Below are 17,746 nucleotides of genomic sequence, written 5' to 3' on the forward strand. Positions count from 1 at the left end.
TATTTTTTAAACTGCATTAATTATTATTACCGTGTGAGTACCGATTGGTGGTAACGCACTTTGTAATTTTGAAATATTAAAGACAATCCCGCTCAAAATTTTAGCCACAACCTCAAAAAACATCAGTGACCAACTGACTAGTTACCGTTGAGAAAATTGAAATAATAAAGTTTTTAAAATAATGTGCAAGTGAAATTAATAAACAGAAAAAAAAATGGAACCTTTGGGAAATGTGCCGTAAGTATTTCAAATAAATAGCTTTAATTAATTACTTAATTAAATGGATTCGTTTAATTATTTTTTAGTTACTGTAAGGGACTGTGGTCAGTTATTTCCAGCACGACAAGTCGTTGTGAAAAAGCACTTGTGGTTGAAGAAATAAAAAACTCCGCAGAATTATTAAAAGAAGGTCTTTTATTTTTTAAACCCTTCAGTGAAGCCTCGTTGGAGAAAGTTCAAAAGTCAAACCCAGAACCTCGAATGCTTGATCTTGTATCAAAGCTCGCTTCTTTCCTGGTATTTAAACTACGCAATAATTAACCCGTCAGCACTCTCGTTATTAGCATTTCGTTGGCAAGACAATTCAAATTATCGGATATCTCTGTAGTGAAAGCGAGACACTAAAAACACGGGGTGCTGAAGGGTCAAAGAATAAATTTTCGACACTGAAAGTAACAGACAATAAAAAAGTTTACTTTTAAAAAAACAACTGAAAAATCTGGTCGTGTCTATTCGCGATTTTATTTTACTTACAAGTTTATTTATAAAAATTCAAATATTGTCTGATGTCTGCTACTTTCATTGTCATATAAATTTAATACCAAAAATGATAATTAATTTTATTACAGAATCTTGACGCTACGATCGCATGGGACCTGACTCTTAACTACATGATCTACGAGTACAGAAACAGCGGAGAGACATTTGCGTCCCAGCTTGCTGATATAACTTCTATGAAGATCTTAATCGAAGATATCTGGACATTTTATTATTCCGAACGCATCACATTGATAAAATGTTTAAAACTTATCATTGAGTACCGAGATAACAAGAGACATCCTTATCAATCAGAGTTTTCCGAATTTTTCAAAACGGCACCTCTGGAATCGTTGTTGCAGTCATCATTGAAACAAATAGATCGTTTGAAATTGTCTAATGTTACAAATAGATCCCATCTTCTTACTGATGATCATCTGCACAAACTTTACAACAGCACCCTGGTGGAGATGCGGGAATTACTGCATATTATTACTATGATACTGGACACCGTGCAGCCGAATGACTTCAATTACATCTACGAAAGCGTGTGCGGAGAACCACGACGTCTTGCTGGGACAAAGAGCCACGAGGACAAGGAGAAAATAATACGGCAGCTTGAAGAAATTCGCAACTGTCAGATATCGTTGTTTGTTGTAGCTCTTGATGTAACGAAACAATTCGGCAACAGTACAAATGGCGATGATGTTTGTAATTGGATTCAAAGTCTGAGGAATAATATTCAAGAAATAGTTGATCCTAAGTGCCGAAGAGACAGTTCTCCAGAAGACGGCCCGCTGTTGTTGGCTTGGATGCTGGCAAACTTTGCAATCGAGTCGGAAAATTCGGATTTACTGAATCGCTTCCGACCCTGCGGAGTTCGCGCCGTACAACTGGATGTCTTTAGGACACTTCAGAGTGTCTTGGACACTGAAGCTGTCAACGAATCAACGCGTTATGCTCAAGTAGTACGCACGAGTGTCTATAATCTTTTATCACTGCTGTGTGCGTTCGTCGACGAAGATAGACTTAGTAATTTTGAAGGAATATTTGAGGTAGTGGCATCAGTACTGCGTTATCCGGAGACTGCTACTGAATTTTGGAACGATCTTAAAGAGGAAGGAGGTCTATGGCCGCTGTTCAATCGCGCGGTTTCACTGTTTCCTTACCGGTTTGAACCGCTGACGCGAATCGCTACTGGACTTGCTAATGCCTCGGTATCGAGCGCTAAAAAAATAGCCGCTAAATTAGAAGAACTTGATTCAGTGACTCTAGAAGAGCCAGTTCATCGTAATTTTAGTAACAGTAATTTAAATCGACAGCCTTATCGGCCGTACGATCGCGAATGCACTCTCCATCGCAATGAATTTACTATTCCCGATAATTGCGAGCGTATTGTTCTGGATAGCGACAAAGAAATTGTATTGTGGCGAATAAAATCAAGGTACGGTGACGCATTTCATCACAAAATAGAACAACTTTTTTCTTATGCCGGCAGTGGCATAATGAACGTCGTTAATCTGCAGACAAGTTTACCGGAACACGTGACTCTGGGATTTACACTTCTGGAGGCTCTGCTAGCAGCCAATGTAGATTTACCTCTAGGAATGGTGATTCCAACGGAACTGAGTCTTGAAGTGATCAACAGATTCTCTCATTCAGTTTTGCCAAGAAGTTTGTACCGACTTGTAGCGGCATGCTGCCGAGTCACTTCAAAACTGGCGCTAAAATATCCAGAAGAAATTTTTACAAGGATGCGCGTAGGAGTTTACCCAAAATTTAACGACTGGTACCAAGACATCAAGGAACTGGCTCGTGCCTTTTCCTTCGACGGAGGTCTCGTGGCATCCTGGCTGTCGGGAATCGAGACTATCGAACACCGGTATCCGATTCTCAATGCCTACTTGGATACTTTGTACAATTATTTGGTGTCGAAACACAGTGATGAAGCGATGTACAACATGGAGATTCCAGGAATGGTATTTTTATTACAAGGAGTTCTGCCGAAATTAGACTCCTGGTACTTTGCCTCTGACACCGAGCGAATTGAACTGTGGCTCAAGTCAATGTCCTGCATTCATCACGCGCTCGACGTTAATTTGCCGAAAAACGAACCGCGAAAGAAACTTCAGTTAGTTGTCGCTTACAGTCTCCTGTACTTGGAACCTCGTCACGCGTTACTGAAACTAGTGAGAACTGGGGAAAGAAATCTGAGGAACCAAATGATGAACGAATCAGACTGGATCAGCGGTAAAGGGTTCAAAGTTATTGAAAGTGTAAGACTAGCTCTGTCATTAGTAAACCGGCTTTTGATGTTCAGACAAAGTCTGGGACTCAGCGATGATGAACGATCACCTCTAGAAGTTGCTCTATACACTTCGCCATCTTTACCCAATGGTCTACTAATCGTACCGACGATAGTCAACTACCTGTACGTTGAATTCAGTCCATCTCTGCAAGCAATGGCCGTAAGTTTATTGAAAAAATTCGCCCAGGGTTTCTCTATGTCTCTACTGGTCTGCATGGGCATGGACGGAACTTCCATCCGTGTTACCTTCGCCTCCCGATTAATGTCACCGACCTGTTCAGCGAAAGTTAAAGTCGCGATACTAGAACTTGTTGCAGTCTGTCTTGAACGTCAGCCCGGTCTGACAGAAGCTCTATTCAATATCATGCATCAAGCAGAACAAAAACGCATGTTTCCCAAGTCAGCAGATCAATTTTTAACCGAAGGCTGCAGTCATTTCATTGAACTTTATTTAGAAAGAATTTCTAAAGAAAAAGAAATTGTCTATGATAAACTCTACGACAATACGATGAATTTAATTCGCGCGATTTGGTATAATCGCAACACGATACTCGTTAATTATTTCAGAAAACGTGAAAAATTTTGGAATCAATTATTTGCTCCAGTGTTCCGGCCTCTTGTATCTGGTTCTCGTGGGTACGCTTATCTAATTGACATCGCGACACTAGAATTATTTGAATCAGCACCACCGCAGTTTCCTGAAAATGATTTTACTAAAAATCTTGAAATATTTCTGTACAAAGACAATCACTGGGAACGATTTATCGAATATATTTTGGCAAGTAGTTCTTCCAATGCCATGGAATGTGACTCGACTAAAACGAACGAAGATGATAGTGATAATACCAACGAATCTCCATTGTACGAAGCAAATATCGAAGCTTGGTATCATTTCATAGTAATTTTAACCGACGCAAAAGTCTCGAGTGAACTGATGACGCAAATGGAATCATCAAGGGTTCAGTTCATGACTCGATATACCCTGGACTCGTTGTCAGTGAGAATAAAACGAACTAAAAGTATCGCCGACGCAAGGATCACAATGTTGCTCGCATCCTTAGCCCTTCGATGCGTCTTCACCTGGAAACTCAAGTGCGTTGACGAACAGCAGGCATTTATATCTAGAATAGTACAACTCATGGAAGATATTTTCCATTCTTACAATAATTACGGCGGGGGTTTACGGAGAATTCTGGTGTCTCTGTTATTAGGATGTGTTCAGTTGGTCAAAGACGCTTTAGCAGAAGACAAAGCAAATATGGAGTATCTTTTAATTCAGTCATGTCTACTGTCCGATATCGAACTGCGGAAACTCAACGACGCTGTGAAAAAGACCCAAGAAGTCCAAGCAGTGAGCGGTAACACCAAGCACGTAGTTGAAGAAGAGAACGACATAATTGACGGAAAAGTGTCATCGGATTCAACGAAATCAACTCACAGATCAACACCAGCGACTTTGACAATCAGTTTAGTAACTCAGTTGCTACAGTGCAGCAACCCAAAGGAACCACTGAAATATGGAAACAGATCCGTTTGTCTCCACCTTCGTCAGCTGATCCCAGAACTCATGAGCTGTCTGAGTACTTGTCTGCACACTCATCGATACGTCGGGTTCAGTCGTGCAGGATTAGAGCTACTGGGAATGATCGCTCGGGCATCGTATTACAATCCACCACCGCGAGCTATTGACAATCAAGAATCCATTGCCAAGCTATGGCTGGCCCTAATTCCACCAGCTAGTCTTGGCAACAGTATGCTTGAAAATCTCTACGACGACCACACGTGTCAAGGACAGTGGAGGTGTCAAGAGTGGTGGCTGATCTACACTCTGGGGTTGGAATTTATCACGGGATTGATAACGAATAGTATTGGTGTCGGTGATCAGTCGCCTTGCTCGCTGTCATATGTAACGTCTGTAGTGATATTTCTGGGATCACACGAAAATCAGTTGACCGAAGTTGCGACACTGCTCAGACACACAGCAGACCCACGTGCTATTGATCTTGTTCAATCATTGGTCGCACTGATTTCTGCATTAACAATGCAATTAGCTATTTGGGAAATGATACAACCAAGTGTACGCGAAGGACTTATGAATTGTATGTATTTAATTTATGACAGTACAGTTAATTTATTATTACGTCCGAGAATACTTAAATTTATAATTGACGGTGTGAGTGTAGAAAGTGCTGAAGATCTTCATTGGTGTGATGAAAAATTACCGAGTAATGAACTTAAATTAGTTGTTAATAAATTGATTGTCATTAATTGGTGGTGCGCACAATCTTTCGTGCGTTTTTCTCCACGACTCAATGCTTTGGTAGACACTATTTACACCCAAAACTTTTGGCACACACCACTTGCTGAAATAAACTTTGGTCCGCCCCAAATGTCCATAAATTCGGGACCAAGTTTGACTTACGGTACAATAATAAGTTCAACTCAGCTGTTTACTCAAGCTCTAAATGTACATCTTGCTATTAATTCATCCTCGATAACTGGAACCAGTATTCAAAGGACACCTTCCAAAGATGGTATGGATTCAGCAAAACGTGAATGGGAACGTTCGACTCCAGAGCATCCGCGTAAAATGCATCCCAAAGATTTGAGACGAATTTTAAATGTCACGAGACCAGCGTATGCTTATTTTGACCACTCGGGATATTCATCCAGCCATGGATTACTTGGGAATCCACGGCTTCTTCGACGACCGTATGATCCGCTTATCTGTGAAAATACAATTCTCTCACGGACGACATCATTTTCACACCACAGTGGAAGACATGTGGCGAAAAATGGGATCCAAAGTTCTCAGAATCAAAGCGTCAATGTTGGACAGTCCATTCGCGTTGACGCCAATCCCTGGTTTTATTCGATGGATAAAAATAATTCACGACTTGCACTGGAAATAAATCTTGTTCTTGTTCTCTGTCAAACACTGGAAGGTGTAAAAAGCCCGAGACTTGCGCTGAGAGATCGTCAACTTATTGCCCGTGAAACTGCAAATGAGATTGGGATGTTCTTTGATTTTCTTGAACAACGAGCATCTGGATTAAGCGATTGGGATATTCAGGGTGCTTTAGTTGGTGTTGGTATGAACGAAGCGTCAGTGAAAATTATTAAGCCACCAGTTAATGGTAAATTTGTGTTAACGATAAATGCAGAACTTAGTGATGAAAGCACGATTAATAAAGCTCCCGTGGGTGCTATTGATTACAATCCTGGTGAGGGTACATCGCGTGATGATACTCCATCCGCGGGAATAGAAGTACGTCTTGATGACTGTATTATTTCAACAGGATGTTACAATATCAGTTCATCTAACATTAAATTTCTATCACTACTTGGTAAACTTTTCAAATCTACTCTAGAGTCGCTCGATTCCGCACAATTTTGATAATTAATTATGTATTGAAAAAAAAAAAAAAAAAAATTTGTACATCGTATAATTAGGATTTATAAATAAAGGAATGTTTAATAAAGGGTTAATTTTTTTTTAAAGCAAGTAAACCGATAATCTGTCGTGCTAGACGTAATTTATCTAATTTTTTTTCTTTTTTTTGTTTTTTTTTTTATACGATACAGTAGAAAAATATAATTCGAAATGCTAAAGAATATCATGCTTGTCTTCACATTGCCGTAGCTCTGTTAACTTTTTATGTTTCAATGATTGTTTAATTTATATTTAATTAGAGTAGCAGTAATTTATGTACTAGCAACAGTTGTAATATATATTTATGTCGTCATAATGATTTTATGAACAATTATTTAGTGAGGATTACTTAATCATGTGTGAAAACAATGATGAGGATGTTGGTGAAACGAAGTACAATGGCAACGACTGAGAGGTAATGATGGGTCCAAAAATAAATTGGCTATCCAACAATTTAAAGCATAAAAATAATGACAAACGCTAAGGCGGTAAGTGGGACAAAACGTTATCTGATGACGGTGGTAGAGGTGGCGGGTAGTCATGAGGGGTCTCATGATTTTGAGGAACAGGTGGAGGGTTTAGTTGAGGTGCGGGGGGTGTAGACAAGACATTTGATGACGAAGATGATGGTGGCGATGATGATGATGATGATGATGATGACAGTAATGGTGCAGATGCTGGAGCAGAAGATACAAGAGGTGGTGGGGCAGGAGGAGGTAATAGCGACGATGGAGGTGACGTTACCGTGGCTGAAACGGAGTCTGTACTGTTGGCATCACCCAGTGGATCCTCACTCGTGGCGCCGTCCCACGACTCAGTTGATTTTCCACCTTCGTTGTGATTGTTTGTCATGTTCGCGTTACTCCGCTGTCGTTTAGCATCACCGTGAATCAAACAGTTGACGTTTGGTGAACTGCTTCTGTCACGAACTCCCTCTTGCTCCTCCAAGAATCTGTCCATATAGTCTCTGCTTGCGGTTTCATAGAAGTAAATTAAGTCAACTTGTTGTTCATAACTGACGTTAATTATAAATATCATTATTTTTATTATAAATACTCACGTGATACCCGGATGAAGTGCGTATTTTTTTTTTTCAAGTCGCGCTTTGTAAGTAAATATATCGTGTCTTTCAGTTTTTTTCCACAAGTAGTAAAATTGAACGAGCTCACCAACAGATCTTGTTCTTACCTGTAATATTTATTACACAAAATAATTTAAATGATTAAATTAAAATTTTTAATCATCACCAACCTTATTTTTTTGGATAAGATGAAAATCTTTGCCGTAAGCTCGCAGTCCTGATTCAAAGTTATGACACTCTTCTTCAGACCAGAGACTTATCGCGTCTGTCGGCGGCAGTACGTTCATTCTCCGTCTTCTAAGAGCTTCGTCAAGATTATATCCGCACTGTAGCAGCAGATACAGAGCCTGTTCGTCATCTCGAATGTGGGGACCAGCGGGCATAGAGGTTCCTTTATTCGTGGGCAATTGCGCGCGTTCAAGGAACTCTTCGGTCGCGTCTTCTGGTATATAAGTAGGATTCCATAAAATTTTGTCTTCGTTTTCGTAAGGTAGAGCGTCGTCATAACGACAAAGACCTTCTGGAATCGTAGCTTGGTAATCACTACCAACCATAATTGTTTTTTTCCATTCCTCTTCATCGGGACTATAATCACAATCGTCGTCTTCCTCCTCACTCTGAGGACGTGAAACACTTCGGAGAAGCCGTGATGAACCACCGCCAGCATTACCACTACCGACACTGCTGACTCCAACTTCACGAGCGACTGTGCCTTCGCCGTCTTCATCGTCATCCTCTTCCTCGTCATCTTCGTCGTCGTCATCTTCCTCATCGGCAGGCCTACCAGCGCCATTGTCGTTGTCATCCCCACCCCCACTATGAGCATTATTACCAGCATCCCCGCCACCTTCTCCGTCAGGTGGAGCGTCGCCACCAGGACCACTGACTAGTCCATCACCAGCGTCTCTATTGACATTCCCATAGGAGACACCGCAGAAACCATCATCCCGATGTCTATCTCCAGTAGTTCCTGAATGACGCGCATTAGTAGACTTGGCGCCAATTTCATCCAAGCGCTCGGCCTCTTTTTTCTTCACCATTTCGGTGTAAAATTGTCGAAGACTCGGCTGCGACTTGTTGGCTATTTTTCGTCTTACACTGGCCTCCTCGTCATCATCTTCGTCTTCATCATCCTCATCATCATCGCCATCGTCCTCATCTTCATCCTCCTCCGCTTCATCTTCGAACTCCTCTGCATCATTATCATCTGTTTTATCAGGATTCAAAGCAGACTCAGGTTCATCAGCATCTCGAATCAGTACCAGCTGATCAGAACTGTTTGAATTGTCTGTTGATGTATGATTGTACCCGTACTTTGCCAGCAACTCATTCAACGGCATATCTCCTTCCTACAATTAAAAAAAATTATTTACACAACCGTAAGGTTAAGTAGTTTTATAGCTGGCATACTTTTTGCAAATTTGAAAGTTCATTGTGCGAATCTTCACTTCCTTCCATAGCTTCTTCTTCATCTAAAGTTCGCTCGTCGTCAAAATCGTTCATTATCAAGTCCGACGACGGACCCAATTCGAAAGTACGATCCGATCTAAATAAAAAAAATGCAATAAAATAAAATAATTTAACAAAAAAAAAAACCTATCAGCGTAATTGTGATAACATAAAATAATCTAGAGTCCTCAGTTTCGCTTCAGTACCTTTTGGAGCATCCATTCCCTGTCATTCTTCTGGTAATTGTCTTGCCAACACTGGCAGCACCAGCACCACTGGTTGCGTTTGTTCTCGGGGACCTGGAGTCTTGAAGCATCTTGTGTTAAATAAATCACCGCGTCATTAAACAGCAGCTGTTTGTCACCCACAAACATATCAAAACACAAACGTTGTTATTCACAACACTGTCTCCCGTCTCCGTCTCCGTCTGACGTTCCTGCGTCAAAGTATCTCCAGATTAAAAACTGAAAGTCTCACCACTCAATACGCAGTCCACTTTTGTCTCGGTAGAGTTCATCAGCACATCAGTAAATTTACAAAATTATCAGACTCCGTCAATGTTCATGATCGTTGCGCGCGGGGAACGCTAGTTGCATCGATTCATCGCGCTTCTTATTACAATTACACATAAACTACACACACAAGAAATTTTTTTCGATGCTAAACCATAACCATCGATAAATGGCGCAACCTAGAGCCAACTCCAAGTGTTTCGCGGCTTCGCCGACGAGCGCTCTCGGGTCGTCCAATCAACGTGCGCTGAATCCGTGACAAGCAGATGAGTGTGAATGTAGCTGACATACGAAATTTTATAAATTTGAAATAAATAAATTACAATAATAAAATTTTTAAAAATGTGGGAACTGATTCTTCATTTATCTAAATACGCATTTTTAAATTTTCATTCTACTTACATTTTATTATTTATTTATTACAAAATTTAACAATTTTACAACAAATCAATTACAAAAAAACAACTAAAAAGATGCACATTGAGAAAATTTAAAAAACTATATATGCAATTTATTTATTTATTCAAATATTTTTTTTTAATTTATTATTTTAAAAAAAATCCAAAAATTATTAGACGTGGGAAGTTTAAATTACAGATCCCGATTCATTGACTGAATGACAGCTGGTACAGCAGATGGTACTGCAGGTTTTACATAAAATACTTTTTTTTTTTTTTTTTTAGTGACACCTGGCGGAGCAAAATGGAATCAAAATGAGAGCAAGAAGATACGCAGCAGCAACGGGAACACAGAGCAGCAGACAGCAGCAGCATATAACCGTAAACGGCAGTAGAGCCGCCTCCGGAATAGTCCTTTGGCATCACTGGTTCCAAGTGGATAAAAAACAACGAGCATGAGTACTGAGTAAGAAAAAAATAAAAATAATAATAGTGCGAGAACAAGAAAAGGGTCTAGGTGTTATCTGGGCAACGTGTGGCTCGGGTTGTTGAGTAAATACAATAACACAATATATATATAGATATACAGATATATATAACGATAATGAGATAAATAAAATAGTATTTATTTATAAATGTTACGTTACAAGTGTAAATCACGATGGTGTACAAACTATTTGTGTTTTATTGACGAGTTTGTTTTCAATAAAACCTGAACGCTGAGTGTATTAATGGCTGCTGAGGTTCCGCGGATTTTAAATTTTAAAAAATAAATGTTATGGTTGTGAAGAGTATAAACTTTTGTTGATATGGAATGGAGTTAATATGGAAATTTGTTGGATTTATAGGATTGTGATAAAACTGACTGGTGAATAGTGTTGAGATTTGTGTGGAAGAGGCAGGCCGTGTCTTTTTATATGATGTCGGTCGGTTCTTTTCAAGTGTCCTACGCTGTATTTATAGTATTTTTTATACTATTGAACGTTTGTTATACAATAGCTCGCCAGGATGCCTACACAATAAATGATAATCATGATAACAGTTACGATAACTTTAAATGTCCGATAAAATGCGCCTGTCTTGGAAATTTTGCTGATTGCAGCAATTTGCAATTGGATTCAGTGCCCAGTGGACTGCCACCATGGACCGAAATATTGTGAGTTTTATTGTTTATTTATGAGTGTGAATTTAACAGACATCAGACAATTCAAAAATTTTAAATAATTTAATTTTTAAAAATCCGCGGTTATTTTTCATTCATCTAAATACGCATTTTTATTTTTCTATTCCAAGGTAAGAGACTTAGTACCCGATTACTCAATGTATTTATATCTATATTTAGTAAATATATATACTAATATATGGGTGATTGGGTACTGAGTCTCTTATCTCACTTAGAATTTATTTATTTATTCAAAAATTTAAAAAATTACCACGTGTCATTTACATTCACACTCATGTTTATTTGAATTGTTTATTTACTTGCTGACTTGTAATTTGAATTTTGACAGAGATTTAAGTTCAAATAAATTAGAAGATAATTTAACGTTTTCAATGTCACATCTCCCTCAATTGACTAGTCTGAAACTAAATAAAAATTTATTTAGCCATATACCGGAGCTCTCATTGTTGGGTAATTTAACTCACGTTTCAATGTAAGTCAATGCTCGTATTTTAAATTAAAATTAATTTTTAATGGAGTGGATTAAATATATAAATTATTTTTTATTTGATACAGTTCACACAATTTTATTGGTGATATTGATGGAAGTGCTCTACGAAAATTACCCAATCTCCAGACTCTGGAGTTGCCGAGTAATAAAATAAAAGTATTAAGTCGAGGCTCTTTTTTAGCACCCAATCAACTAACCCGGTTGTACGTACACTTTATTTATTTATTTATGTCCGTTAATATTTAAATTAATTGTTATTGATGTTTTAGAAATTTAAATATGAATGAGATCAGTGATATGGAGCCTGGCTGCTTAGATAATTTGACGCAGCTAGAAGAATTAAGACTAAATAAAAATAATTTGACGCATCTTGTGAAAGATGTCTTTGTTAATTTAACAAAATTAAAACTTCTGTAAGTTTTTTTAAATATTTTGTATTAATATGGGGGAGGGCGGGGCAAAATGGAGTACTGAGGGAAATACTAAATTTTCGGGGACTCAAAATTAAATTTTCTTCTCAATAATTTACATTTAAAATTACATTTCACATAATTATTGAATGTAAAGAAAAAAAAATTTTAATTGTTTTTATCATAAAAAAAGTCATTAAAATTTTTCGACCGACAATTGATTGAATTACATCTGGAATAATTTGATGCTGGGAGTTCTTTTATTGTAAATTGATAATAAAAAAATCAAATTGACTTCATATTATTTTTTTACAAAGACAAAATTTTTCGAAAACGGTAAAAAAAATTCAAATCATCAATTTAATTTACAAAAGTGACTTTGAAATTAAAAAAAAAATGGGAGTACTTCGTTTTGTCCCTCCCCTATACATATGCTTATCTTGATATATTTATCTATTAATTTTATTGCAGCGAAATAAATAGAAATGAATTGCAACAAATTCAAGGTTTGAGTTTGAAAAATTTAACGAGTCTTGAAGAGTTGAGATTAAAGAGAAATAAAATAGATACACTCGAAGATGGTGCTTTCTGGCCACTGAGAAATTTACAATTATTGCAACTTGATTTTAACATGCTGACAGTTGTTAAAAAAGGAGGACTCTTTGGATTGGATAATCTCCGTAAACTGACACTATCGCATAATCATATATTTAAAATAGAATCACAGGCATGGGAATTGTGCAAGGAAATTCGCGAACTGTTAGTACATAAATAAATAACAGTCTGGTCGTATTTAATTACAGATTATTTTATTTACATTTTATTTATAATTTTAGCGACTTATCAAACAACAAACTGACATCAATCGAACGAGGAACTTTTGAGTATCTATTAAAATTGGAAAAACTTAAACTTGATCACAACAGAATTTCATTTATCTCAGACGTTGCTTTCACCAGCATACCAAATTTAAAAATTCTGTATGTATTTTTACTTAATATCCTAAAATAGTTGATACATTTTTTTTATTTAATTCGTTATAACTTTCAGGGAAATAAATTTCAACAAAATATCCTACATGATTGAGGACATAACAACTGGAGCTTTTGTAGTTCTTGGTCAGTTAAAAAAGTTGGGCCTGGCATCAAACCAAATAAAATCCGTGAATAGAAACGCGTTTGGAGGACTAGAAGGTCTTGAAGAATTGGATCTACAAGGAAATAATATAACTAGTATTCAAGAGAATGCCTTTAGTCCAATGCCGAACTTGTCTAAACTCAAAATGAACACAGGTAAAAAAATGGAATAAAAAAAAATATATAAATGAGTATAATAAATACAATATACACCTGGCTTTTGTGTACGGAAGAATAGGAGATGAATGAAAAGGTTCTATTGTATTCACACAGGTGCCTTGGTTTGTGACTGTGGGCTCCAATGGCTGAGTGTTTGGCTGCGCGAGCATCGATATAACGAAGCCAAAGCACGCTGCGGATATCCCCATTGGCTAAAATCCATGCACCTCACACAGTTACATCATGCTAATTTTACGTGCGGTATGAATTATTATTGTTATTTTCTTTTTTAAATTATTTATAAGGATTTAGATTTAACGCTTGGATTTGGATTTAAGAATAATCTTGAATTTAAATGGGAATAAAAAAAAATATTTGAAATCCATGAGACGTTAATCCTCTAAATGGTCACGTATTTATAATTGTAATTCAGATGAGTTCCCGAAACCACGTATCATTGAGGAACCGAGCAGCCAGATGAGCATAAAAGGTGAAAATGTCACGCTGACTTGTCGAGCGACCAGTACTGCTGACACTCCCCTACAATTTACTTGGAAACACGAGAATACTGAGCTGCGGGATGCTGACATTGAAACGATTCCAATAGCCTCCGAGAATGGTGTTACTGAGGCATTGTCCTCTTTACACCTTGTCAATGTCAGCCATGAAGACGCCGGAAAGTACCAGTGTATGGTCGCCAATACTTTTGGAACTTCGTATTCTACTAAAGCTAAAATCAGCGTTCTTGGTAAATTATTTATTATTGAGAGTAATTTTAGACAGTTTTCCTCCTCCACTAATTTTACTAATTAATTAAAACAAATTAAAACCTTAATTAAAAAAAAGGACAACGTATAACTTCGTCGAAGTATAGATTTAAAAAAAAATTATCTACAGCTTATCTTAGCTTACAAAATTTTAAAATTTGAATTATGAAATAAACATAAAGATCTTACTAAAATTTATTTTTTAAATTTCCTTCAACTCTCAATTGATGTCAATTGTAAGTAATTTTTTTTCGGATGAAATTTTGATCGCTTATGACAATTGAGTCACTGAAAATTTTCAAAAAGTAGGAGACACTGTCTAAGAATGACCTCAATCTAGTATTTGATGAAATAAATAAATAATTTAAAATTATTTATAGTGTACCCATCGTTTTCAAAAATTCCTCAAGACATAAGCGTAATGGCTGGAAGAACAGCTCGCCTGGAATGTTCCGCAGAAGGGCATCCTTCACCACAAATAGCCTGGCAAAAAGACGGTGGGAATGATTTTCCAGCCGCTCGAGAAAGACGAATGCACATGATGCCAACAGATCCAGTACTTTTTATAATCGATGATGTTAAAAGTGCTGATACCGGCGTTTATTCTTGTACAGCACAAAATCTTGCCGGAGTTATTGTTGCCAACGCATCAATAACAATATTCGAAGAGCCGTCATTCGTTAAGCCAATGGAGAACCGATTAATCTCCGTGGGCTCGTCAATCGTCCTTGAGTGCATGGCCAGCGGATCTCCCCGTCCAAAATTGCTGTGGCGTAAAGACGGGGCACCGCTTCTGGCAACTGAGAGGCATTTTTTTACAGCCGACGATCAGCTATTGATTATCGTCAATACAGTATTAAGTGATGCTGGTAATTATGAATGCGAAATAAATAATACATTGGGTAAAGCAGTGGGAGTTTCTCGTCTGACAATCAGTCCCGCGTCATCGCCAGTAAATGTACAAACAAATGTAATGAGTATTGTAATTGTCGCGGTTGTAAGTTGTATCGTTGGTACTTCAATAGTATGGGTTATCATAATGTACCAATCGCGACGGCGTTCCAAGGCAACAAAAAATGTTAATGGACAAGTGCCCATAAGTGGAGAACCGCCAACTACGGACGGGCAAACTACACAATTGTACCTGGATTCTAGTTCTCAGCATAGCAAAGATAGCGGTACTGGTGACAGTACTAATCCCGGTAAGTATTTTTATCTAATATGGACCATTAGCTATCGATTATTTCATACAATAGTAATATTTATATATTTATTGCAGAGGAAATTGTAACCTGCGGTATTCACAATGACGAGGATGCTGCTGCTGTAAGTGGCGAGGATCCGTTACTCCAGTACACAAATCACCAGCGGAATATCCAGATAGACAGTAATGATATACCATAAAAGGCAATAACACACCTTTTACGGAAACCCACGTGAGAATATATATTTATATATATATATTAAAGAGAACAAAAAATATAGTATTATATGTAAATTCGTTTGGTGAGGCTTAGAAACAGAAAAAAAGTAACGTACTTCCTCTAACGACGAATTGGCTAATTTGATCAGTGACCACGTGTCCAATGATCGCTCAGTATTAGGATAAAGATAAAAATATAAATAATAATATTATTATTGATAACAAACAATTAGTCTAGTAAGATGTCCGAAAGTTATTGATGCCTTAAAAATAGTGTACATACGTCAAAAAGTAAATCGAGCCATCTATTGATGTTACGATATTTGAAGGCTTTATTATAACATATATTATATATATATATGAGAACTAGAAATCAGTAACATCAGCCTTTTTGTGATAGTTATTTATTTTATATTTAAGCCGGCTTCAAGGTTATTTATAGTATAGTATTTCGAGAATGTACCTCGACCTCCCTTAGTACTGACATTGCTAAATTTTTTTTTATTTTTATTTTTTTATTTATAAAAGCCAAAGTGCTCATTACACTGTTAAAATTTTGCGGAGTGAATGCGGAGCAGATGATTATTTATTTAACCCCCTTGGAGTAACATTCACTCCAAAGGGGAGTTTATTTGAAGATTTAAACTCTGAATCGGAGTAAATGCAGATTTAAATAAAATTCAAATCACTCCGCTGAAAAAAAATTCTCTATTTACTACGTATCCGAATAATTTTTTTATAAGCTTCAAAACTCCGAGAGAGTGAATTCGAATTGAAATAAAATTCACTCCCGATTTTTTTAGAGTGTAATATTTTTTTGATGGTCTTCCCTGCTAAATTTTTTTCTTTGCGGTTTTTTCTTTTCATTCTGTTATAATTTATCTATAGAACATATTATTATTATTAATTTCAGTCAATAACTTTAACAATTGCTCAGTAAACGCGGGTGAATTCCATCCATTTTAATTAAGTACGTACTGTTAGTACGTAATTACGGTTCTAACAATTATTAGTATTATAAAAATAGTTATTTGTAATAAAATATAAAGTTTTTTTTTGTTTATTGTTGACTATTTGAGTTATTTTAGACTAATTGTATTTGTATGCAACCAATTGTATTTGGGTTTTCAACAAAGTTTTTGTATATTACATATATATATATAAATATATAAATATAAATATAACGTTTTGCATTATTGCAAACTATTTAAACGAGTTGCTATTTAATTAACTACTTACTATTTTATATATTATCGATTGCCCGAGTTAAATATCGCCTTAATAACACTGAAGCGCTAAAACAAGTGTCTTAAAACAGAGGTCTTAATATTTATGATAATATTTTAATAAAGAAAAACAAACCAACAGAAGAAATAACTTTTTTTATTTCAGTTTTTTGGCAAAAACGATAATACATTTATAAAATGAGTGGCTTACTTGTAGTAATTTAAAGCATTTACAATATTATTAATCAAATAATAATTATACAAACTGTAATTTATGTAAAACATGTACAAGTGAAAAAAAAAAAAATGAAAATATTGAAATAACTAAAATATACAATTGAGTTTATTTATGAGTACAAATTTATTTTTAAATTGTCAAGTTCATGCGTCTATTAATATATTTATGTATATTTAAATTAAATAACTTGTAACAAACATTGTAATATGATTAGAGGTGTGCGAATTGTGTTTAAATTTTCAAACAATTCGTAACTTTTCAATTAACAATTCGAATCGAGAAAATTCTGATTATCTTTCAAATATTCTCCTTTTTAAATTTATCAAAAATAATTTTTTTACAAAATTATTCGAAAAGTTTAAAAGTAAGAATAATTTAAAAAGCTTCGAATTATTCGATTTGATACAAATTCGTAAGTTCGAATTATTCGCACACTTCTAAATGTGATTTAACTCTACGACAATACTTCAAAAGCCATGAACCCATTTTTTAAAATTATAAATACTTAATATCTAATAATTAATAATCTAAATATATATTTATTTATATTGCGCAATGGTACATGGCATTTATATGAACGATTGTCGGATTTTAAATTTCCTACGATGATTTAATAATCTAGTCGGCTACCCATTAATAACCTGCTCTTCATAAGTCTCTTCCCCTCATCGGCAGTTACTGAGTCATTAACTTCTCCTATTTCGACCACTTTCAGCTTCGTATCAGCAGCCCGTTATAAACCTCCGTTAGAATTGTCAAAATTACAAACTAATAGGA

The 17,746-nt window shown here is 36.3% G+C and overlaps 3 protein-coding genes across 4 annotated transcripts; 2 read left to right on the forward strand and 1 right to left on the reverse strand.

Moving 5' to 3' along the window:
* Positions 1 to 52: 52 nt before the first annotated feature.
* On the forward strand, positions 53 to 6,497 carry LOC103576546 (nucleoporin Nup188). The gene is made up of 3 exons (XM_008556800.3): positions 53 to 237; positions 306 to 516; positions 849 to 6,497. Exons 1-3 carry the CDS (start codon positions 215 to 217, stop codon positions 6,459 to 6,461), a joined length of 5,847 nt encoding a protein of 1,948 aa, XP_008555022.1. The 5' UTR covers positions 53 to 214; the 3' UTR covers positions 6,462 to 6,497.
* Positions 5,972 to 9,718, reverse strand: LOC103576545 (mesoderm induction early response protein 1). Of its 2 annotated transcripts, none has more exons than XM_008556799.3 (6): positions 9,234 to 9,718; positions 8,989 to 9,124; positions 7,749 to 8,927; positions 7,558 to 7,685; positions 7,242 to 7,464; positions 5,972 to 6,063 (listed from the first exon to the last, which is right to left on the reverse strand). In XM_008556799.3, exons 1-6 carry the CDS (start codon positions 9,341 to 9,343, stop codon positions 6,049 to 6,051), a joined length of 1,791 nt encoding a protein of 596 aa, XP_008555021.2. In that variant the 5' UTR covers positions 9,344 to 9,718; the 3' UTR covers positions 5,972 to 6,048. The 2 variants fall into 2 exon arrangements, with proteins under 2 accessions (XP_008555021.2, XP_014296760.2); XM_014441274.2 differs by having other exon boundaries at positions 7,242 to 7,467.
* Positions 9,719 to 10,292: 574 nt separating this feature from the next.
* On the forward strand, positions 10,293 to 17,678 carry LOC103576547 (leucine-rich repeats and immunoglobulin-like domains protein 3). The gene is made up of 11 exons (XM_008556802.3): positions 10,293 to 11,093; positions 11,449 to 11,592; positions 11,676 to 11,813; positions 11,880 to 12,023; positions 12,492 to 12,779; positions 12,857 to 13,000; positions 13,071 to 13,312; positions 13,430 to 13,576; positions 13,749 to 14,063; positions 14,463 to 15,284; positions 15,362 to 17,678. Exons 1-11 carry the CDS (start codon positions 10,855 to 10,857, stop codon positions 15,484 to 15,486), a joined length of 2,748 nt encoding a protein of 915 aa, XP_008555024.1. The 5' UTR covers positions 10,293 to 10,854; the 3' UTR covers positions 15,487 to 17,678.
* The last annotated feature ends 68 nt before the right edge of the window (positions 17,679 to 17,746 follow it).

Source organism: Microplitis demolitor, chromosome 3, assembly GCF_026212275.2.
Source record: "Microplitis demolitor isolate Queensland-Clemson2020A chromosome 3, iyMicDemo2.1a, whole genome shotgun sequence".
In the NCBI taxonomy this organism is placed as follows: Eukaryota; Metazoa; Arthropoda; class Insecta; order Hymenoptera; family Braconidae; genus Microplitis; species Microplitis demolitor.